The sequence below is a fragment of the Neolamprologus brichardi genome, chromosome 7 (genome assembly GCF_056152115.1).
Source record: "Neolamprologus brichardi isolate AB-2024 chromosome 7, ASM5615211v1, whole genome shotgun sequence".
In the NCBI taxonomy this organism is placed as follows: domain Eukaryota; kingdom Metazoa; phylum Chordata; class Actinopteri; order Cichliformes; family Cichlidae; genus Neolamprologus; species Neolamprologus brichardi.
The window spans coordinates 66,286,807-66,312,068 of record NC_142110.1 but is presented as its reverse complement, the minus strand read 5'-3'; the positions used below and the strand labels follow the sequence as shown (position 1 = coordinate 66,312,068).

At 41.3% G+C, this 25,262-nt stretch overlaps 1 protein-coding gene across 1 annotated transcript; it reads left to right on the top strand.

The window, feature by feature from the left end:
- Positions 1–2,258: 2,258 nt before the first annotated feature.
- Positions 2,259–19,549, top strand: syt8 (synaptotagmin VIII). Its single transcript, XM_087844180.1, has 9 exons — positions 2,259–2,341; positions 11,588–11,788; positions 13,627–13,790; positions 15,022–15,117; positions 15,283–15,450; positions 15,606–15,773; positions 17,113–17,230; positions 17,840–17,973; positions 19,153–19,549. Exons 2-9 carry the CDS (start codon positions 11,608–11,610, stop codon positions 19,411–19,413), a joined length of 1,290 nt encoding a protein of 429 aa, XP_087700306.1. The 5' UTR covers positions 2,259–2,341; positions 11,588–11,607; the 3' UTR covers positions 19,414–19,549.
- Positions 19,550–25,262: the final 5,713 nt, after the last annotated feature.

The following is a 25,262-nucleotide window of genomic DNA, read 5'->3' as shown; positions in this document are numbered from 1 at the left end:
TGACAAAGCAATTTTCTACTCAAAGCGCTCTATGCTACATTCACCCAATCATTTTCTTATAAACTGAGTGCTTCCTAACTATATTCGTACTCCCATGGATGCAACTTGGGATTATTATATTGCCCAAGGATTCTTGGCATGTAGACTGGAGGAGGCAAAGGAGCTTGCAAAGAAAAGCGTCTGGACTTCTTTAAGTTACTTGAAGACGTTTCACCTTCATCCGAGAAGCTTCTTCAGTTCTAAGGTCAAATGGTGGAGAGTCCCAGATACAAACCTAGTGGGAGTTTCCCCCCACAGAGGGACAAAAGGACCCCCTGATGATCCTCTAATCGCCTGAGCCAAGGTGTGAAACTGGGTGTGGGTCACAATCAGCCAGAGTTTCAGGTGAGTTCATTGTGAAACCTGGCCCCACCTTATCATGCGAATTCCTGAGGTTGTTCCTGGAGGTGCTGTGCCGTGCCATGCATGGCACAACACAGAAGAGCCACCTCCACAGGACAAGACTCAGCTGTCCATCTGCATCTTAAGGTCAAAGGTCACTCTTTCGAGGATGCCATTGTTCACATTTTGGACAGAGAGGACAGATGGTTTGAAAGAGGAGTGAAAGAAGCATCTATGTCCACTGTGAGCGACCATCTTTGAACAGAGGCGGTGGTTTACGACACCAACTCTCTGCCATCTATAATCCAGTTTTGAGATCCCTCCCCAGACGCCTTAACGCCCACTCACATCCTGGGCCATCTGACCTCAGGAATTCGCATGATAAGGTGGGGCCAGGTTTCACAATGAACTCACCCGAAACTCTGGCTGATTGGGACCCACACCCAGTTTCACACCTTGGCTCAGGCGATTAGAGGATCATCAGGGGGTCCTTTTGTCCCTCTGTGGGGGGAAACTCCCACTAGGTTTAAATCTGGGACTCTCCACCATTTGACCTTAGAACTGAAGAAGCTTCTCGGATGAAGGTGAAACGTCTTCAAGCAACTTAAAGAAGTCCAGACGCTTTTCTTTGCAAGCTCCTTTGACTACGATGACCTGGATAACTGAGAACCTTCACAGACATAGACTGGAGGAGCCTGCTCACCTTCAGATCAGGTGACTGGCTCTACCTCCTGAGCTACAACCACCCCAAATGTTGGAGATCTTTTTAAAATTTATTGAATTATGCACCCAGAAAAGTACCATCAGATTTTGATAGACCATGGAATCCCATCTGGAAAACATCTGATGGGGAATGCCATCATTTTTCAGCATGACAATGATCCCAAACAGCATTAAAAGCAGTAAAAGTACCCACCCAAATCACCCTGGGTTAACATCCTGAATGAAATGATTAGTTCATTACCAGCCTCTGGAAACCTCAAGGCATGTTGAGGAGGTCATTTAGCCATTTAAATCAGCTGTGTTGGATCAAGGACACATCTCAAACCTGCAGGACACCGGCCCTCGAGGCCTGGAGTTTCCCACCCCAGTGGGACACTATCAGGCCTGGATCGGCCTCCTCAGAGCCCAGAGCTCAACATTATTAAAGCAGTGGGGAATCATCCTGACAGATAACCAAATACAGCCAACATCTTTCAACAAGCCTGGAGAAATATTCCTGAACAGAAAGCCGCCTAAGAGAGTTCAGGTTGTACTGAAGAATGAAGGTATTGACTTTCAAGCTCATTAGAACTGTACAAAGAAAGGAAGCGTGGCTCAGGCCTGTGGCACGGTTATGCTAAAAAGAGTTTTAGGAAGGTAAGATCTCAGTCTTCTTCAGTCTTCTTCATTTGTCCATGTTGGACAAGCGTTTCTTTGTCTAAGTTATTGATTATAGTTGTCTTGGTTTGCAGCCCCACCTACTTTTAGTTTAGATCTTCTGATTCCGTGGGGCAGCCAATCAGAGCTGGCTTTAAAGGACGAACTGAGGGGAGCTTAGCTCAGAGGATTATTATGAACTCTGGATTATGCAAAGCTACTCTGTTAGAATGGGATCCTTGTCTTTCTTCAGCAGCATACAAATAAACATCCAGCGGCTCTAGTGGTAAAATCATCAGAGCATCTTAACAGCTGAACTGCAGCTCACTGTACACATTTTGCTGTTTCAGTAACACGTAGCTGTTTTTGCTGCTGGATGACGCATGTTTTTATTTAAGTAAGCAGCATTTCACTAACTCCACCTCTGTTTAAACTCTGACTACTGTTTCTGTGTGTGTTCAGCAGGCGTGGCGGCTGCTCCAGGTTGAATTAGCCACGCTTGAGGAGTCGTAGACGCTGCAGGCTCGAGCTGTTTAACAGCCCCATAAACAACTGGAGAAGAAATGAAGTAAAAGAAGAGAAAAGTCCTCGTTGCACTGGGGTATTGTTGCTGCTTCTGTTTGTCTCTTTTTTAAAAATGTTGTGTTATGTGACTGTTTGAGTCTCAGGGGAAATGTCAGTGTTTGATAAAGTCCGATTACGTTTGTATCAGTTGCAGAAAATAACAGACACGCTCACTGTTAGCCGGCTTCGCCCATCTTTCTTTCATTTCTTCTCTCTTGTTTCTGTGATCGCCTTCTTTACTTTTTTGTTCCGGGATCTCATCGGAGAATCTGGGATGTGCTTCATGTCTACATTCTTAGTTTACACATAAATTATTTTCTTCTCTGATTTTGTCTCTTAAACTTTGTAATTGTGTTAGTTTTTTCTTCATTTCACCATTCACACTCTTCTCTGTCTCCCCTTTCTTTCTTCTATTTGTTCTTTTCTCTTCTTCTTCTTCTCCATGTAACCCTCCCAATATCACAAACTTTCCCTGTCCGTGTCCTTTCTTCCTTTGCTTTTCCTTTTTTGTACTTTTTTTTTGTCTTCGTTTCTTGCACGTCTCTAAATCTTCACTTTATGTCATAGTTCTTTTGCTGTGTGTGTTAGTTAACCAAACATGACATTCAGGAACATTTGCGTGATTGTGTCTGTGTGATTATATAAGCACATGAACATAAATTGCAAAGCTGCAGGAAGGGAGGTGCATACATTCGAAACATTTCAGAGGTTTTGGTACTTTATTTGATAGAACATGTAAACGGAGTTCAGCAGTGAACAATAATGCCTCAGTGTACTAAAACACTTCAGTATTACTAGTTTTGCTTTGTCACACTCCTTACGCAACTTTTCAAAGCTCGCTTTGAGACATATTATAGAATATTTAGAAATACTTTCCTTTCAATAATAGCAGAACAACATCAGACACTAGTTATCTTGTAAAAAGGTAATCTTGTTGTAGGGGAGACCGGGGATAGTTGTAACGTGGGTCAGTTGTAACACTTCCAATTTCTCCAATCAGGGCTAAGTTTCAAATGATGTGATTCATCCTGTACATGCCCAAGTCAGTTCTGCTATCACATGTGAAAAATCAGCACATTTTGTCAAACACAGACAATTTAACACGAAAAAAAGTCATTTGTATGCCAAAAAGTAAGTTTTTCTACTTTATTTCAATTTCTAATAGCATTATCTGCTTTGCAGTTAAACTCATCAAACTTAAATTATGTTATTTGTATGTCTATGGGGATATATTCTGTGTAGGTCTTTAGTGCTAATGTTTTAGCCGTTGGCTGTAATGTTAGCTAGTTCATGGCTACAGGAGTCTGGGTCAGTTGTAACAATAATGCAGATGTTACAACTTACCAAACTATTACTTTAACTTATATTAAACAAGTTGGGGCAACGACATCAGCAGAGAGGTTCACCGGTCGCTTTTGTATATGCGGTTAACAGAGATGGGCAGTAATGCGTTTCTTGTAACGCGTTACTGTAATCTGATTACTTTTTTCAAGTAACGAGTAAAGTAAGGGATTACTATTGCAAAAACGGTAATTAGATTGCCATTACGTTCCCGTAGGAACACTGCGTTACTGCGTTACTAAAACCGTGATATTTTTGCGAGAATGTCTCATGACAGTGACGTAAGCGAGTGCGACGTTTGTGACAACAGCTGTGTGCAGATCAACAATGGATCATATATCGAGTGCAGAGAGAGTATGAGCGTGCAGCGTTTAAAGCGTGGAAGTACTGACCTTACTTTGAGTTTGATTCCATAAAAAGTGACAAAAACATTAGTGTCCGTTGTGCGTGGGAAGAAAACTTCTTTTTACAGCGAAAAAACCCTAAACTTCCGAGCAAGCACCGAGTAGCTACGACGTAATGGGAAACTCACAGAGAAACTCGCGGATTCTTCCACTGACCGCTGCACACCTGCACCAGGGTAAACCTCCGCCTACCCCACTCCTGCTTTACAGGTGAAAATAGAGCAACAGGACCGCTAGTCTTTGACTTTATTTATTTTCTGCTGTGTTTTACTTGCATCTATTTGAAAGACTGAGTGTAAACACACACAAAAAAAATATTTTATGAGCTGGAATGTGCAGAAAATAGGTTTAAATGTTAAACAAATTTAGTTAAAAGATTAAAACTAATAAAACAAGTTTTAAAAAGAGACTTTTCCATTTGATTACATTTTGTATGATGATTATGCAGAAAAAGTAGAATTGGGCTGAAAGATCTATCACTTTATCACCTATTCAGGTTGTAAATTGTGTTTTAAAAAGTAACTAAGTAATTAATTACTTTTGAAAATAACTAATCAGTAAAGTAACGGGATTACTTTTTTGGGGAAGTAATCAGTAATTAGTTACTGATTACTTTTTTCAAGTAACTTGACCAACACTGGCGGTTAATGCCATTGACAACACAATTCCTCCACTGTTTGTGTTCCCACACATACATTATGCAGACCACTGTGTCAGAGATGGACCAGTAGGAAGTACTGGTAGTGGAAATAAATCAGGATGGGTGCAAGAAACAGATTCCTCATCTTTCTGAAGCACTTTGCAAACCACACCAAGGTAAGCCATGATAAAAAGTAATGGAATTGCGATGCTGGTGAACAACTACATTTTTTCAGCTTCATTGTTATGTTCAAAATTGGTGCAAGAGTTGTAGGTTATAATGCCCACTGAGCCAATGAGGCCAAACTCAAGGAAGACCAACCAAAATTAATGAAATATTCAGTTGCAGAAAATTCCATAATTTGTCTTTTTTGGGGGGTTGGAATATGTTCAAAAGCTAGATTTCTGCATTCTGTCACACACACACACATAGCTACATAAATGGCTCTAAGTCAGGGGTCTGCAACCTTTAACACCCAAAGAGCCACTTGGACCCGGTTTCCACGCAAAAGAAAACACTGGGAGCCGCAAATACTTTTTGAAATCTAAAATGAAGATAACACTGCATATATTGTTTTTTTTACCTTTATGCTTTGTGTGAACAACTAAAGTAAGTAAGTAAAGTTTATTTATTAAGCGCTTTTCACAGAGAGGCAGTCACAAAGCGCTATACACAAAGATTAAAATAAACAATACAATCAATAGACATTATACATAATGTAAAAGATCAAATGTAAATAATGTAAAGAATCTAAAATACGTAGATCAACAAAAGGCTTGTTTGAACAGAAAAGTTTTTAACTGCTTTTTAAAAGAATCCACAGAGCAACTAAGGTGTGTTGCTTATAAAATCCATGAAGTGCTACAGAGAAAATTACATTTTATTTATGTAATTAACACATTTTGAACTCTTAAAGAACTATAACAAAAGGAAAGACACCCAGCTGAACTAAAATGATCCAGCAAACAAAAACTGTTGTGAGCCGCCACCCTTATATCACCTTTGGGCTTTTGGAGCCTTGACCTGACTTTTAAAAAGAAATTGGAAAAAAGCACTATGCTGCTAAAAAAGGAAAAATAGATATTTGCAAAATTCCGCCTAAATATGTATTTTACCTGGTTAATGTGTGTGGCGGGGCGTGGTCTGCAGCGCCTCTGGGAGGCGGACGCACCTGAGCTGCACCCGCAATCACGCCTCGCTGCATTAAAGTCTGTGCTCTCTCTGCTGTTGTGTTGTCGGGCTGTGAGCTGAAAAGCTACAGCCGGCTGCATGCGTACAGCAACCGTGTGTGAAAATTGGTCAGTAAAGAGATGCTGAAAAGCGTGTTAATGCAAACATCGTCGGGTCTGCCGTGATATGTTTACAATAAGACTCATGGTCCCGACCGCTGCGCACAGCATCTGCAAATCGGGGCTTTCATCTTTACGCAGGACTGTAAGCTGCCATCTCTGAGGCGTGAGCGGTGTTTGTTTTAACATAGTTCACGGTGGAGCTGCTGACATAATGTGGATCCGAAGATCCATAACTGGCCTACCTGGGGTCAAAAGTCTCGATAAATGCATGCCGTTTCGGCGGGTACACCGGCTTCCGCGAGTGTGACGCTTATTTTGAGCGGTGAAAAAATAATATAATATAATTTTATTTTTATATTTCAAAATCACAATAATCTTCCAATTTAGAACTACAAGTTAAAAAAAGAACTAAACAGAAATAAAATACACTTCAGCTAAATACTTCTAATTTATTTTCCCAAACCACCTGGAGCCGCAGTATAAGGACAAAAGAGCCGCATGCGGCTCCAGAGCCGCAGGTTGCCGACCCCTGCTCTAAGTGCATTCATGTGTTGAATAAACAAAGATTACATGTTAATGTTTTGTTAGTACCCTTTTTTCATTGTGTTACATTTCACCCCAGGATATGTTACAACTAACCCAGACTATGGGGTTAATTGTAACATTTCACTCTTTGTGTTTGAGACCATACCATGCAATGGGTAATTGTGCTGCAGAGAAAATAGCTGCACTATTTAATAGCCGAGACATGTAAATACTTTGCATTACATTTTGAATCCACTACCTTAAAAGAGCTCCAATTTACAGACAGAAATGTGAAAAATGTTACAACTATCCCCGGTCTCCCCTACTAATCTAAGTAATCTTTCAGATTATTAGGACACAGCCGATCATCCTATCTGCTAGAAACTTGTGAGTCCTGAATAAGTGCATTGTTAAATTTGAGCCTGTCTGGATGAGCGGTTCTCATACTCTGGCTAACCTTTTTTAACTGTTAGCGAGACTTCTGCCTCCCCCAGACACAGGCATGTTCATCATTCATTTACATTAATGAATTCCTGGAACTCTTACATCTCATTTTAACCCTTGAAACTTAGGGCCAGACTTTGACCCAAACATGAACCTAATTCCAACTTTAACCCTGAGATCAAATCTTAACTCTCAGACTGATCTTTGAAGGCGCGAGAGAAAAGGCAGTGTTTTAGTTTTCAGAGACTTTGGTCGCTCTGACTATATCTGGGCAAGGTTTAATTTAGTTTCATTTATTGTCCTCACTTTCAGTAGCCTCCATGATGCCACTCCGTGGTTTTGGACTGATGATTTCAAAGCTTTAATATTTGTTTTAGTCATCACCATGGTCTTTGTTGGAGCCTGAAGCTCCATATTTGCCTTCATCTGAACAACTGTGTCTCAAAATAGCCCAACAACTCACTCAGTGATGTTTAAAAAAAATCATCAGCACTGTTTTTACAAAGTGGGAAACTATCCAAAGTCTGTTTAAATAAACTGTAACATGCTTTTTAAATTCGGTAACATTTGTCACCAGCCTCGTGCAGGGACACCTCCAGCAAATTTTGGGGGGTGCCCGGAGCCCCTCTGGCCCCACCTTGGTGGCAGCCCTGGCCTCATGTGTCTGCTAGAGGAACAGCAGTTTTTTAAGTCTTCAGTATATTCTCCTTTCAGTGATGTCACAATAATCATGAAAGACGGCAAACCTTAATTGCTGACAGACGGCCATGTAGTCTGTTATGTCTCTTCAACAAGAATTTTATTTATTATCATGTAATTTGACCTGCATGCGTGCTTATTTATTTATTTATTTATTTAGGACAGTGCATGTTAATGAACATAAATGTAAAAAAAAAATTACATGAATGTAAACATACCAGATTATAGCCAAGGGCTAATTTCCATCTGTTGTCCTTAAGCATAAAAAATAGACATAATAATTCATAAAAATTCATCATTCATTCATAATAAAAACTCCATCACCAAACTTACACATACACACCGTTCTGTTCCCAAATAAAACATTAAAACTATACAACTCATACATGATCACACACTTGATTATCAAACAAAACTCGTAGCTGGAGCTATGAGTTTTGTTTCGCCAAAGGGAGACTATCGTTGTTTATAAAGAGATCTGTCAGTACAGCTCTTTTAGTTTTTCAGCTTCAGTCGTGCAGTAAGTGGACTTTTTGCCACTAAGCACTTCCACAGTTTAAGCATATAGATTAGAAGAAGGCCTGTCCCCTGGTAAATCCTGGTTTTGAAGCTTTTGTTGTGTTTCCCCTTCTGATTACGGGGAAAACAGAGTGGATGTAGCTGGAGGGAGGAGAAGTTTCCTCTCTTTAATCAGCAGTTTAAAGATTGTTTTTAGGAAAAGTCCCTTTGTTAGAGAGTCCGTCCTTCCTCTTCAGTTATTCTGCAACAGAACTTTTTTAAATCTGAGTGGTAAAGCACATAAAACTATCAGCCTTCGCCAGTCGCCTGTATGGACTGAGCAGGGATGTCAACATTTCTGTTAAATTCATCATAAGTAAGTAAAATACTTCTTTTATCCTAATTTTTTTTGCCTTTTTCAAATCGTTATGCTTAGTGATTTCACAAGAGATGTGATCATTTGTATAACAGGATATAGAGAATCCAATTTTTAAGTGCTTGACCCATAATAGAGAGCAGAAATCTTTTTTGTTTGTCATCGTTTAACTTTGATGATTAGCAAGGATCCTGCTGATGCTTAAAAAATATTTCTAAGCACTGAATTTGTTCCGTTAAAATAAGGCCTGAGTTAATATTAAATGTTTTAACTCAATCTTTCAAACATTTCAAAAATATTAAGTTGTATCTCTAACTCAGAGGAATTTATCTTTCTTTTCCTTCAAGCTGAGTTGTTGTTTAATTTGTTCATAATTTTCATTCTGAGTGGCAAAAAAAAGATTTGTTATTGTTTTTAAAGTCTTAAATTAAATTGCCTTAAGCTGCAGAAACCCTGCGATGGTCTAAAACACTAAAACGCTAAAACAGTTCTTTAAACGCTGGGTAGCGTACATGCAAATAGTTTTATTGGATCGCCATTAAAACTATTTGCATGTACGCTACCCAGCGTTTTAAGCAACATGTTTAAAAAAGTTGGTTTCCAGGCTTAATTTTAGGGTGAACATTAGATCACAGACTATGAAGGACTAACATCAGGATGAGGAGTTGGGCAGCAGGAGTAAATTCAGTATGTATGCCTGGCTTTTGGGTATTTCTACAAAGAGAAACAGTCCTGAAGCATTGTGTGGAGTGCTGTTATCGGAGCATGAATCAGACCGCGGTTTAATGTGCTGCTGCTGTTTGTTCATGGTGGAGGGCCGTAGTTGGAATTCCACTCAGTTGTATCAGCAGAGTTTGATGGCTCTGATGTTTGTTGAAATTTGTTTTACGTCACTGTTGCTGGGAAACTTCCTTTAAAGTCCAAAAATATCTCAACACTGAAAAGTTTTATGGGTTAAAACTGGTCAAAACTATTTTGACCAGGTTGTAAAACCATGGTCTCTCTGTAATCTGACCACAGTGTATCACCAGTGGTATAGTTACAAATCACTTTCATAAGATTATACTGCAGTGGCGAGTTTTGAATATGTTTAAGAACAAAATCAACTCAGTGTATAAATAAAAGGTCAGGATTTCTGTTAACTAGGTGCTTTCTTGGAAGATAGCAGGCGACTTTTCACCTCTTTTCACCGACTTTTCATTAACCAATGAGCTGTCACCTGTCACACCCAATCAATTGCAGCAGATAGCTTTTTAATATTGTAGGGTCTTTACTGGGTATCGTTTAGGTTTTATCCGATACCGGTGCCAAACCGGTACTTTTGAAACGGTGCCGGTGCTTAAACGGAGCTCGAACCGGTGCTTAAAGAATGGAGGACACAAAATTGGTCCAAAAACCTCTCATGTTCAGCTGTTTTTTTGTAAAAAGATAACAATGTTAGCCTTTTCTGCAGCTATGGGGCACATATGGTATCACTCTTGGCTGGAAGCAGCTTAATCAATGGAAAAAACACAAACTTTGTCCAAAAACCTCTCATGTTTAACTGTTTTCCACTTTTTCTTTGGTCATTTTAGCCTTTTTGGAGTATCTGCCATCAAACAAGAAGACAGCCGCATGTAACTACGACGGTGTTTGCTAGTTCACCTTACATGCATTAATGTAATAACGTGGTTAGCCTACTCAACGTAAATTACACACGAACAACATTAAGCTACTCACGCAGAGAAGAACGGCTGCTGCTGCCATCATCATCCGTCATAATTTCTGCTACACTGGCAGGGCTAGGGGCCAGGACTCTCCTCTTCGGGTTTTTGGGGGATGTTGCTAACTCCGGGTCCGATAACAGGCACCACACCCGCAGTAGATGTGCTCGGTGTGAGGTCTCGCAGCAAGCTATCAAATACGGCGCATTTCTCGGCTTTTAAAAAAAACCGCTATGCGTCGCCAGGTGTTTCATCGGATTTGAGGTGTTGCCTCCTTTGACAGTATCACAGTATCAGCTTAAAGCACTTGTTGCAGGCTGCTGAGTTTGCATCTTTTGCTGTGAAGTACAGCCAGACTTTTGACCGCTTCTCCTTGGGCATTTTTAATCTGTAGCTCTGCTCTAAAAGAACGTACGTACCTGGACCCGCCTACTATCCTCGGAAACGTAAAATGATTGGCTAGAATCTAAAGTGTATCACAGCTCAGGGAAAAAAAGCACCAAAATGTGCGCTGCTTTTCGGTCTGGTTACTACCGTTTATGTCAGAACCGGTGCCATCATGGCACTGGATACCGGTACCCATCCCTAGTCTTTACCATACAATATAATGTAAGAAGAATGCGGGACTCAGGTCTTTGTGGTCAAATAGCTGCTAAGAAGCCACGACTAAGAAAAAGCAACAAGCAGAAGAGATTTGTTTGGGCCAAGAAAGAAAAGGGATGGACATTAGACCAGTGGAAATCTGTGCTTTGGTCTGATGAGTCCAAATTTGAGATTTTAAGTTCCACCCACCGTCTCTTTGTTGGACTCAAAACAGGTGAACGGATGGTGTCTACATGCATGGTTCCCACCGTGCATGTAGACACCATATTTCTGTCAACATTTCCTAACAATCCTGTTAAGGCTGCACTCATCGGTGCTTCCTGTGCCCGTTTTCCTGCCACATCTTAAATTTTTATATTTAAATCTCCATTAATTATGCTCCAGTACAGCCTGCCTTTTCAGCAGTGGCTTAGTCTCCTTGTGGAGGGTGATCATCGCTTAATGCAGGTCGCTCGCTTAACATTTAAATGGACTCTGCAGCCCAACTAACCCAGTGCTTGATTTCTGTTCTTACTACCAGTAAAACAGCCTTAACTTTGATGGTTTATTTTAGTAACAGTACCTCGTTAAGTTGTAAAGGATGTGGCTCAGTGTGTGTTTTTAAAGTGACTGCACGTGCATCATGCGGTCACTTTGACTCATATCTATCAAGCCTGTGGTAATTTGAGGGAAGCCATTCCCTCCACTTTTCATTAAGCACAAAGGCTGAGAGACTTTTTTGTTAACACATGTAAACATTTGTCATCTCTTGCTTCCAGAAATCTTCATCCTCTTCATCATGTCTAAAATCCTTCCACCACAACATTCTTCCCATGTGAAATCTAACTTGGCATCAAAGGCAAAAAGCTTCACAGTCACAGATCACCCCACCACCATCATCTCCACCACCTCCACATATACTAACACCACTGCCGACCCAGCTGTTGCCTTCATCAATGGCCTGCTGGACCGGATACCATGTGAGTAATGAATTATTTCCCAAGTAGCCAAAGGATAACTAGAGTTAAATACGTGTTTTGATCTTATCAGGTGAGCAAATAAGTTAGATACAAATGCTAGTGATTCCCACTGCTGCCGATGAAAGACACAATGATGAGAAGGGTCTTAATAATAGCTTCTTTCCCCTTCTCCCCAACCAGTCAAAACAGATGGCTGCCCCTCCCTGAGCCTGGTTCTGCTGTATGCTGTGTCTTATAATATAAGATGCCTTTGTTTAGCTGTTATTTGGAACATGTCTTAAAATTTCACTAAAACTTAGATGTTGTCATTTCTACTGCCCAAAGGACCAACAACAGCACAAACAAGAGCAGCACACAAACTTATTGTTGCACATATTTTTTTTATGATAGCACAAAGTTATTACATGTATACGATGTTCTGCAAAGTTGTGCATAGGCTCAGTGCACAACCAAGCTAGTGTCTTATGTCATCGTTGTTGATGTCCTCAATCTGAACCCTCTGCAATCTGAATATGTCCTTTTTCTTTTAGTTGGTCTTTGAAGACTCGGTAATCAGGAGGCCAAGAAAATGAATATTTGGAAATGCATCAAAACCTATTCTTATTTTCAAAAACGTCCGTTTAGCCATTCTCCAAAATCTAGAGTTTTATCACTAATGATGACTTTGATCTCAGAGGCTTAAAGTTAGTCACACACAAAAGTGTGTCATCTGCATAGAGTTGTACGATTTAGAGACGTAGCTGCTTCCAGAGTGTTTTATCTCCAGTCTTAAATTATTCTCTTTAAACTACATTCTTAACATACTTAATATTATGTCCAAAGAAATTATTTATATTTATCTTCTGATGAATTATGTTTTGTCCATCTTTTAGCACTGGGACATCAAAGGATTTAAACACTGGCACTATTTGTCACTGCAAATACAAAAAAATAATTTTAATGTGAACTGAATGTGTAATCATCCATCCATCCATCTTCATCCGCTTTATCCGGGGCCGGGTCGCGGGGGCAGCAGCCTAAGCAGAGAGGCCCAGACCTCCCTCTCCCCAGCCACCTCCTCCAGCTTATCCGGGGGAACGCCAAGGCGTTCCCAGGCCAGCCGAGAGATATAATCTCTCCAGCGTGTCCTGGGTCTGTCCCGGGGCCTCCTCCCGGTGGGACATGCCCGGAACACCTCACCCAGGAGGCATCCTTGTCAGATGCCCGAACCACCTCAGCTGGCTCCTTTCGATGTGGAGCAGCAGCAGCTCTACTCTGAGCCCCTCCCGGATGGCCGAACTTCTCACCCTATCTCTAAGGGAGAGCTCGTGGCCATAGGTGAGGGTAGGGACGTAGATCGACCGGTAAATTGAGAGCTTCGCTTTTACACTCAGCTCCCTCTTCACCACGACGGACCGGTGCAGCGTCCGCATTACTGCAGCCGCAGCCCCAATCCGTCTGTCGATCTCCGGCTCCCTTCTCCCATCGCTCGCGAACAAGACCCCGAGATACTTGACCTCCTCCACTTGGGGCAGGAACTCATCCCCGACCCGGAGTGGGCACTCCACCCTTTTCCGGCTGAGAACCATGGCCTCAGATTTGGAGGTGCTGATCCTCATTCCCGCTGCTTCACACTCGGCTGTGAACCTCGGATACAGGAGGAACAATGCGGTTTTCGTCCTGGTTGCGGAATGTGTAATCAGTTTACCGTTATTTCTAACTCTACCATAAAGCTCATATGTTCAACTTTTAATCAAAGGAACAAATGTTTTCATAGGTTTTCAGTGAGAATAAAATGGACATTTTGTTTACAGAAGTCTTTGTTGGTGAGATAACGTGGACTCGTCTTATCTCCACAGTGCCTCGATGGGCGATCTACACCATCTTTGCAGCTGGCGGTCTGCTGATTCTGCTCTGCTGCCTGTGTGTCTGCATCAAGTGCTGCTGCAAAGGAAAGAAGAAAAAGAAGAAGAACGAGCAGATCAATCTGAAGGCGGTGAATGGAAAAACAACCACAGCCCTGGTGAGTGGCAGCGGCCAGAGTATCTGATATAAATTTGACTGATACACAACACAAAAACATAATGTATTCTATTGTTTTTTATTTCCACTGAACTGATTATAACTGCACACTACAGACTACACATAAAAGATGGAAATAACCATTGGAATGTCTCACGTGTTACTTTTCAGCATGCCAAAGGTATTCCTGAGCTTTGCCAACCCTCAAGAATTCCTGTGAAAAGACCTTGGTTAATGATAGGCTCCTTGTAAACTGGATGGATATTAGTTGCTGAACAGTTTATTTACTTCTTGGGTCAAGAAACAACTGGTCAGAACCTTTGACTCAATTTTATTTTTGATAGGTTTGAAAGCGCTCAGTGAAATAACTTTTTGGTAACTGCGAGGGTCTATGCCACTGACTCGTCTGTGGATTCAATTCAATTCAATTCAATTCAATTTTATTTATATAGCGCCAAATCACAACAAAAGTCGCCTCAAGGCGCTTCATAGATACAGAGAAAAGCCCAACAATCATATGACCCCCTATGAGCAGCACTTTGGCAACAGTGGGAAGGAAAAACTCCCTTTTAACAGGAAGAAACCTCCGGCAGAACCAGGCTCAGGGAGGGGCGGGGCCATCTGCTGTGATTGGTTGGGGTGAGAGAAGGAAGACAGGATAAAAGACATGCTGTGGAAGACCTTTCCAGTGCACCAGCTGTGCATGTGCTACAGGAACGACTACTCGTTGTTGGGTCTCCAGCTGTCCATGTCTACAACAAAATACAATCAAGGTGTTAGGAACTGGCACACACAACCTGTATTTTTACGTCACTGGGAACATGCGGTTGGCACTTTAAAGAAACCGTTGAGTCAACATGAGACTATGTCAAATAAGACCTGACACTAACAGTTAATGCTATAAACTCATCAGGAAAATGTTCACTTAAGTTATTGATCAAGTAGAGCAGTAGCTGTGTAATCGCTTACTTTTTTCAGTAAGAACCAGCGACCCCTGCTGTCCTTTAGATGTAATGCACACTAGGGCACCACATGACTTTATTTTTCAGACTCAAAGAACAGACTTGATGTTCTATGTTGTGTCGTTACTCTGGATTTATTTGGTTCTGGGTGTGACATCATTTTAATTTTTTAATTAAAAGTATACAACAGTTTTAGTTTAAAAGTTTAACATGGCTTTACCCCCTGAAAAGCCTTGGACAGCTAATGTGCTTCCTGTGCTCGTCTGACAGGTTCAGCCAGATGTGGCAGATGTTGATTACGGCTCAACCAAAAAGCAGAGAGGAAAGCTGCTCTACTCTCTGGAATATGATGGGCCTCTGTCTGAGGTGATTGAATGAATGTCTAATTGTTTACCTTTCAGGCAGCGTTGCACTTCTATAATGTTGCATTCTTATTTTAAACATTTGAATGTGTGAAATTTGTTCAGCTCCTCTTTAGTTTTCAGCTGTGCTATGAGTCAATATCCATCTGTTTCCTGTCGACCTTTACAGCTCAAACTGGGGATCAAACAAGCCAGCAGCCTGATGGCCATGGACCTCGGAGGAACCTCAGACCCATATGTCAGAGTCTACATCGTCCCCGAAAAGAGCAAAACCTGTGAGACCAAAGTGTTCAGGAGCACGCTGAACCCTGTCTTCAACGAGCAGTTCACCTTCCAGGTAGGACCTGCGTGACTTGCCCTGTTTAGTTGCATTTGCTTAAAAACAGTCATAATTAAAAATTGTTGTGTATGTGGTGAATTATTGAAGTTGAATCTCAATGCTGCAAATCCTCAAAAAAGAAAGAGCTTCCAACCTTAGTTATATGCCCCCAGCTACCAAAGTCTACCCTGATGAAGTCGACAGCTGTGATGAAAGTGTTTGACTTTAACCGGTTTTCCAAACACGAAATCATCGGCGAGATCCGGGTGCAGCTCTGCAATGTCGATTGGAATCACATCATCGAGGAGTGGCAGGAGCTGGAAGAACCCGCCAAATTTGAGGTTTGCTTTCACACATTTCCTTATTCTTCATGGTCCAAGTGGTGGCATCTAGGAAGGATTTAATCAATTTTTGTCGAATGTATTTCCATATTCTTTAAGGATTCAGTTTCCTAATCCAAACCTCGTGTCATTCAAAAAGAAAAAGCAGTCATGTTGCTTCCTGGGACCAATAGTTGGATTAATGGCAGGATTAACAGATTTTCAAGCTTGTTTTGTTTACTCTTCTCTTCATACTGTCAAAATCTAATCTGGTTTTTTATACTATACCCCAATACATCTTTCTTGAGACACTAGCCTGTAGCGGAATCACTGACGCATCCTGAACCTAATTTCATTCAACTCAAAAATCTCAAAACAACTGATTTACACTTCCTGAAGGATCTGTCCCGGGACCTCTCCTATTAATAATCTACTTCCTCTTGGTCTCTTCTCTTTTGTAAATTTGATATTAATTTCAATTTTTATGCTGATGACACCCAGCTTTACCTGTGCACCAAACCTCCCACCCACCTCTCGAATCCTGGGTCTCCAGGAACTTTATCAGATTGAATAGTGAATATTGAAACTGAGGTTCCCCTCATTGGCACCAAATCCAGGTTATAAAAGGTTCTCCTTTCTTGGTTTCCCCCTCCTCTCAGGTTAGAGCCATCAGATGCTTTCTCCTACCAGACATCAACTGCCTGACTCTCTCCACTTTCAATTCAATTCAATTCAATTTTATTTATATAGCGCCAAATCACAACAAAAGTCGCCTCAAGGCGCTTCATAGATACAGAGAAAAACCCAACAATCATATGACCCCCTATGAGCAGCACTTTGGCGACAGTGGGAAGGAAAAACTCCCTTTTAACAGGAAGAAACCTCCGGCAGAACCAGGCTCAGGGAGGGGCGGGGCCATCTGCTGCTATGCTGCTATGATTCAATGCAGAGAGGTCTGTTAACACATAGTGAGTGAGAAAGGTGACTGGAAAGGAAAAACTCAATGCATCATGGGAATCCCCCAGCAGCCTACACCAATTTGACATTTTTCTTGGCTTTTTACATTTTTTAAACTCTTCTATATAACCCTGAATATTTTGAAAGGCACTTAAGATAAAACGTATTATTCTTATTTTTATACTTGTTAGTAACAATATAGGTTATGCAGGTTATCCAGGAGGAATGTGAATATTATTTAAATCATTTTGTGCTGTCACTAGCACAAGGCTCTCATAATGGTCACTTTCTCCTTCAGCTTCCTCCTTTTATTTGCATTTTTATTCATTTCAGTTTACTGAAATATATCAGAGCTGATTCAGTTTGTAAAACTACAGATTTCTGTATGACGTTTGTGCTGCAGGAAGAAAATCTAGGAGAGATCTGCTTCTCCCTGCGCTATGTTCCCTCCGCCAGCAAGCTGACTGTGGTAATCCTGGAGGCCAAAAACCTGAAGAGCATGGACGTTGGAGGAACCTCAGGTCAGACTGAGACGGGATCTTAATCAAAAGTGTAACTTTTCAAAAACGCTAATTTACAGCAAATCCAAGAACACATTTGCTCTCCATTAAACCAACGGGTGATCCACTGGAGGTGTAACAGAAGACAACACTGCCTCACAGTGGTTGACAGCAGTAACTACAGAAACAGTGAAGATGGGAGAAGTTTAGTCATTTCCATCTTCATATTGTGGGAGATGTACTCGACTACAGCAGCTTCGTTTATCTTACACTGGGGTCTAATGCATCTTATCATAATCTTTTTAGCTCCTCCCCCTTTAAACAAAATGTCTTCTTAAACAGGTTTGAGCAGTGCTGACCATGTTTAATTTAAACAGCTGTATATTTATTTAAAGAAAGCCATAATGGATTATCTTAACTAAAAGGCTGATTATCTAAAATTTCTTTATTGATGCAATTCAGACATGATTGGATCAATACTGTTACAGCTGTTACAATATTCATGTTTCTTGATTCCTGCTTACCTTACTATTTTACGCCATTAATTCTTCTCAGGTATTTTATGCATCTGCATGAAGAAATACAGTTTATAGGTGCTCCGAGTGACTTTCCTCCATGCTGTGTTTGTAGATCCTTATGTGAAGATGCAGCTAGCTCTGGACAAAAGGAAGTGGAAGAAAAAGAAGACGTCTATCAAAAAGAAGACGCTGAACCCTTATTTCAACGAATCGTTCGTCTTTGACGTGTCGCTGGATCAAATCCAGGTGAGTGTCACGACATCCTGGCTGAAGCAGATCTTTAACAATATTTGAGACGATCTGAAACAATAGACTGGTCATCGATATTAATTTCACATAAACACAAAACATTTTAACAGTAATTCTGATTTTGTGATGATGGTTTAGAATATAAAGAATATATATCAGCACAGATCCTGGATTGAACTAACTTTATACTTTTGCACTGGCTGATGCATACACTGTGTGTCAATAAAAATAAAATTCAACCTGTTATTTTTCCAGTCCTGGTCTAAGTGGTTACATAATACATGCCGAATTGTTGAGAAGGGAAACAGACTCCTGCCACTTTCACAATATGTTTGATAATTACCCTTTTACTGTTGTTCTGAGTGGCTGTGACTTTCTGATGAACGTGGCGCACACACTTTTGTAAACCGTCACGCACTGAAGGCTTTAAGGTTTTCTACCTCTGGTGTAGGGATTCAGCTCCTTTCTCAAAGAAGAGCCTAATGCAGCCTAACACATACAGGAACGACCCTCAGCTGTATGCAGTGAGGGAGGCAGCTTTTTAGTTTAACACTGTTATAAGACTGACACACTTGAGGTATCACATCAAACTAAAAAAAAAGGGATTGGTGCATCCCTGTGGAAAAATTTACTTCACTTCTGTTCAGTTTTATTTATAAAGCACCAAATCACAACAACAGTCGCCTCAGCGCTATATATGTTGTAAAGTAGACCCTACAATAATACATAAGAGAAAAAAACCCAAATCCTGTGACCCTATGAGCAGCACTTTGGCGACAGTGGGAAGGAAAAACTCCCTTTTAACAGGAAGAAACCTCCAGCAGAACCAGGCTCAGGGAGGGGCGGGGCCATCTGCTGTGATTGGTTGGAGGGGAGAAAGACAGCATAAAAGACATGCTGTGGAAGAGAGCCAGAGGTTAATAATAACTATTGATTACAAGCAGAGGGGTGTATAAATACAAAGTAGGTGAAGAAGAAACACCCAGTGCATCATGGGAATCCCCCAGCAGCCTACACCTATTGCAGCATAACTAAGGGAGGATTCAGGGTCACCTGGTCCAGCCCTAACTATATGCTTTAGCAAAAAGGAAAGTTTGAAGCCTAATCTTAAAAGTAGAGATAGTGTCTGTCTCCCATATTAAAAACTACCACTTTAATCTGAATCTCTTTCCTCAGAGGGTGAATCTGGTGGTCTCGGTGTGGGACCATGACGCCGTGACCAGGAATGATCCGATAGGGAAGATCTACCTGGGCTGCGATGCCACGGGGAACCAGCTAAGGCACTGGGCCGACATGTTGTCCAACCCGCGACGGCCGGTGGCTCAGTGGCACAGCCTGCTGTCGGCTGAGCAGGTCAACTCCACTCTAACCCTGAAAAAGAAAATCCCCATCCCCAGCAAAATGAAGGAAAGCGCTCAGCAGTGGTACCCTAAATGAAACCATTTAAAAGAGAGATTCAAATATTTTTGATAACCATTTCTCCCTTTGTTCTTCTGATATGGAAATTATTGAATAAGATTACTTTGTAATATACTGTATATTAAGATTTGTAATTATTATTTTTTGGTATCAAATCAAAACATGCTAAAATATATTTTCTAACATTTATTTTTGCTTTATAAACACAGTTTAGCCTCTGTAAGATAGCTGTACTGAGTAATACAGTTCGGTCCATAGCTTCAGTACACACTTTCCCTCAGTACAACAACAACATGGTGGATTTTAAATCAAACAGTCAATATGTTCACTCGTTATTCCAAGACAAATGAAGTGGATAAAAGAGTTGATTCCAAGTCTGGAACTTCTGAATGAGCCTCATTCAGTAAATGTTTTTACCCTGCGAAAGACAAACTTCTGGCAGATTCATGACGAGTGGGCACCGGCATCGTTTGTGCTGGCTGTCTGCAATCTGCATACCGTCACACTTATTTCTCTATATAAGGAAACAAGTTTATCTCAAAGAGAAACGGGGAGTGATGCTGCTGTAAAAGAGGGAAGAGGAGGAAAGCAGGAGAAAGGCTGACATAAATAAGTCATTTTTTAAATAAGATATAAGATTATTACTACTAGTAGTATTGCAATTCTTAGTACTAATCAGTATAAAGGTGTGTTTTTCTTGTGTTTTGTAATATAACCAGAGCTTCATCATTTGTTCATGCATGTAGTCTGGGGCAGTGCTATATTTCTTCGTACCGTATGAACAAAGGTACAAACAGCTCAGCAGCACTGTGAACATCATGCAAGACAACTGATGGTTGTGGAATTCTTTCTATGGTTAAAAACAACAGCTTTACAACAGCTTACCAAGCCAGGACCACTCTTAATTCAATTCAATTTTATTTATATAGCGCCAAATCACAACAAAAGTCGCCTCAAGGCGCTTCATAGATACAGAGAAAAACCCAACAATCATGTGACCCCCTATGAGCAGCACTTTGGCGACAGTGGGAAGGAAAAACTCCCTTTTAACAGGAAGAAACCTCCGGCAGAACCAGGCTCAGGGAGGGGTGGGGCCATCTGCTGTGATTGGTTGGGGTGAGAGAAGGAAGACAGGATAAAGACATGCTGTGGAAGAGAGACAGAGGTTAATAACAGATATGATTCAATGCAGAGAGGTCTGTTAATACATAGTGAGTGAGAAAGGTGACTGGAAAGGAAAAACGCAATGCATCATGGGAATCCCCGGCAGCCTACGTCTATTGCAGCATAACTAAGGGAGGATTCAGGGTCACCTGGTCCAGCCCTAACTATATGCTTTACCAAAAAGGAAAGTTTGAAGCCTAATCTTGAAAGTAGAGATAGTGTCTGTCTCCTGAATCCAAACTGGAAGCTGGTTCCACAGAAGAGGGGCCTGAAAACTGAAGGCTCTGCCTCCCATTCTACTTTTAAATACTCTAGGAACAACAAGTAGGCCTGGAGGCAGGAGTATCTCTGTCTAGGTCTACAAACCAAAGATGTCTTACTGAATGGAAATACAGAAAGTTTAGGACATGCTGCAAAGCACTGGGTGGCACTCAAGGCTATACTCTGTGATCAGACTCTGACCGATCATTTTACATTTTACAGTGTAGATGGATGATGACCCAAGGCTGACTGCAAAATAAGCGACCCACGAGTTTCTCAAAGCAAAGAAATGGGGATATTCTTCAATTCGCTAAGTCAGTTACCCGAGCTCGATTCAGCAGAGCAGCTTGGGTGTAATTCATAAACACTTAATGCAATATTTTTGTTAAAGCCGTTGGATTAAAGCTGAACTTCTCCACTTCAGCCACATCTTCACTGTTTGATTTCAAATCCCCTGTAGGCAAAGGCAAAATTGCACTTGTGCCAGTTTCTAAATACTAATGGACCTGGAAATGCATCATTTTTCTTATGTAAACACACTGAAAGTGAAATCTATTTTAGTCTACAAAACACAAACAACTCTATATGTTTTTATTAAGAAAAGATCTTGTTAACTTTCTACACAGTTGGAATATGATCTAAAAGCTAGAAACACAATCGTTTATGGACAAACAAGTCTGAGACTCTCACTCGTCTCCCCTGACAGACGACGATTCAAACAAAAACTGAGCTCAATCAAGCCGAGTTCAGCAGGTGCCTTCTCCTGCTGGCTCAGGCCTCCAGAGACCGTCCTCATTAAATGCTCTGTGAATGCACAGCTCAGTGCATTCACAGAACGGGAGATTTTCACTCTGTCAGCATCTGATGTAAAAACATCAACTACGATGAGCCTCTGTTGACTTGAAACTTTGATTTCATAAGCAAAAATGACCCTACCTCTAATAAAGTTTGAAAACATTGGAAGATACTGGCTTCTTTGAGTGATTCTGCTGCAGATTGTTTGTTGGATATTTAATGTTTCTCCAGGATCAGCTGAAGCGATATGGCTTCATGATGTAAGACGATGGGTCTAAAATGGATTCAGGCTGCTCTGTGGTTCAAGACAAAAAAGACGCCATCATCTCGCAGCGTTTCAAACCTTAACCACAATCGATGGAGTTTAGCTTATTGCTTACAATGCTGAATACAAATAATTCTTTTAAGAGGATTTCTTTTTTCAGAACTTTCAAGGGAACTTCAGAAAACGTTCCCTGAAAGTTATTTCGGGAAACCTTCGGAGCACCTTCAGGGGACCCGTCTGAAGGTTATTCTGCAAAGCTCCCAAGACCGTACGAGGACCCTAATCTCAACAGTCCCTTTTAAAGGAGCACTATGGCGCAGAGCACCTGGAGGACCTTCTGTTGAACTTCTACAATCTACTTCAATCCCAATAGAAGCTTTGTTATGTTGTCACATCGTCAAAGGACCTGCCTTAATGTTCTCCGGTTGTGTGAAAAGCCCAGAGGGCCTTCAGAGAACTCAGTAGTATTTTTTGGAGAACTTCAGGAAGCAAGAGCTTGTAGGTTCACAGGGCAAAGGAAGAAAGATCCTTATCAGAGTGGGAACGAGCTCAAGAAAGTCACCTCAGATTGATTAATTTCTTTCATCCATCCATCCCCCTACAATCGCCACTTACTTTCTCCTTTGTTCTTGTCATAATTACCACAGCCGCTAGAGTGTACCATCACAATAAGCTTCAATAACAAATGATCTACGGGCTTGTATTTTACTGGTCAACATTATATTGCTGCTCCTGATTTACAGGAGGCCAGTGAAGGCTCAACAGACCTGATAGGGACGAGCCAAGAAGCTTGAAAGCTCTCTTTGAAATGTAAATGTCCCACCCACTTAAGGACACACAAGATCTTCTCTCCACTTTCTGTCACCTGCAGATGACACTGACACATTTGTAGTCTGAGCATTAGTGATTTTATTCTGTCTCATTAAAAATAAACGTTAAAAAACAACGGGAACATCAGTTGCAGGAATACAAGTCGGAAAAAAAATATTGCCGCACATTTTTAACTAACCTGATATTACTAGTGCAATTTTCTGTTAGGGCATCAGCAGCAACAGAGCCAGCTGGTCAAGCTGATTAGGCTTGGCCTGGCTCTGGGGTCTCTGGAGCCCCTACAGGTGTTTCCTGGGCAAAGATTGTTGCTGAACATACTGGACAACACCTCACATCCCCTAAAGGACCTACTGGTCAAACAGCAAAGTGTTTTCAGCAGCAGCCTCCTTCAACTCTGCTGCAATTACAACAAAAATCTTTCCTACTTACTCCACCTAAAATGGGATATTTGTGTCTTCTCCGAGCAGCGATCTTTCACTTGTTAGACGGCTTTGCAAACCTTTACACCAGGGGTCCCCAATCCCAGTCAACGAGGGCCGGTGTCCCTGCAGGTTTTAGATTTCATCCTGGGTCAACACACCTGAATCACATGATTAGTTCATTACCAGGCCTTTGGAGAACTTCAAGACATGTTGAGAAGGTAATTTAGCCATTTAAATCAGCTGTGATGGATCAAGGACACATCTACAACTTGCAGGACACTGGCCCTCCTGGACTGGGATTGGGAACCCATGCTTTACACTAAGCCACTAATGCAAGAACTCTCTCTCTATACCAGGGGTGGGCAATCTCAGTCCATGAGGGCTGGTGTCCTGCAGGTTTTAGATCTCACCTTGGGTCAACACACCTGAATCACATGATTAGTTCATTACCAGGCCTCTGGAGAACTTCAGGACATGTTGAGGAGCTAATTTAGCCATTTAAATCAGCTGTGTTGGTTCGAGGACACATCTAGTGTGTTCATGTGTTCACGGATGGTGCTAAAACTCCAGATACTGGAAGTACAGGGTTTGGAATAGCAGTTCTGTCAAAAAAAATATTGAAATAAACAGGCGCACTTCGGATAGACTGACAGTGTACACGGTTGAAATGGTAGCAATTTTGGTAGCATTGAAATGGGTAAAGTGTTCAAAAATCAGTATGTTCTGACTTGGCAGCTGTTCTTTCAAGTCTACAATCATTTTGTTCGAAGACAAGGCAGGGCATGCTGTATACTATTCTGGAGACTATAAGCAGAATAAGGTGTTGTGGTGGCAACATTCACTTTCTTTGGGTGCCAGCTCATGTAGGCAACAGTGGAAATGAAAAGGTGGATAGGTTGGCAAAAAGAGTGTTGACTAAAAATAGGACTGAGATGGAAATTACAAGCAGCGGATCTGAAGCAAAAGGTATTGTTTGGAGGCAGGTTGTTCAGGAGTGGCAGAAGCGGTGGGATTCAGGGAGTAAGGGCAGGCTTAAGAAGGAGGTGGCAGAGAGTAGGTTTTATAGGGGTAATAGGAGAGATGAGGTGGTCATTACCAGGCTTAGACTGGGACATTGTGCATTAAATAAAACACTACAGATGATAGGAGAACATGAGATGGGGCTTTGTGGAGTGTGCCAGGAGGAGGTGGAGACAGTAGAGGATGTAATACTGCGGTGCAAGGGTTATGATGTGGAGAGGACAGTTCTGCAGAATAGATTGAAGGAGCGGGGAATTGGGGAATTTAATCTGAAGAGTGTGTTGGAGGGTAGTAGGGCACAGGTGAGGGAACTGGTGGGGTTTCTGAAGGATATAGGTGTTTATGAACGAGTGTAGTTTTTTTTTTTTTGGATACACATTGTAAACTCACTGTCTGACCCATACTCCGGTCGGAGGCGGTAATGCTCCTTTACGTTGGTTGCCAACCGCCGTTAAACACGAAGAAGAAGAAGAAGAGGACACATCTAAAACCTGCAGGAACACCGGCCCTCGTGAACTGTGATTGCCCACCCCTGCTCTATACCTTAATGTAACATCATGCAGTATTTTGTCATTTATTCCTTTTTAATTACAGTGGCTACTGTGTATTTACTTTCCTTGCTTTATCTCCATCATGCCATTTTTTTTGTGTTTGTACTTGGTGTGAATTTGCTCTCTGTTTCACTTTCTCTTTCTCTCACCTGGTTGAGCAGGTGACCCATGAAGTACAGAAGGCTATACCTGGGTTTGAGTGTCTACCGGGCTGCTTCCTCTGTGTCATTCTCCTGCACTGTCTCACTACACTTTCCTATCTAATAAAGGTAATAAATAAATGAAGTTAAACAAACAAAAATTCTGATCCACAGGAGTAAAAATGGGACAGCTTTTATATTTTACCTCCTTAACAAAAGCTTTAAATATGAAAATGATCCATTAAAGGTTCCTAATCTGCTTCAGACTCACCTATAACGTAACTATTAAACTAATGTAGCTCTCATAATTTTGCTGAGGCGCCTCGAGTCAAAAACAATCTTCTTATTTTGTGTCAATATTCTGTTCCAGTGGTGGACATCCGTGCTTATTATAATCACTAACTGGTGATGAATCCCA

Bases quoted from the DNA above. Each gene is read 5' to 3' on its own strand.
- syt8 (XM_087844180.1), top strand. From the start codon at position 11,608: ATGTCTAAAATCCTTCCACCACAACATTCTTCCCATGTGAAATCTAAC. The intron at 13,791-15,021 runs GTGAGTGGCAGC...CTCGTCTGACAG, and splicing joins GAAAAACAACCACAGCCCTG to GTTCAGCCAGATGTGGCAGA. The intron at 15,451-15,605 runs GTAGGACCTGCG...ATATGCCCCCAG, and splicing joins ACGAGCAGTTCACCTTCCAG to CTACCAAAGTCTACCCTGAT.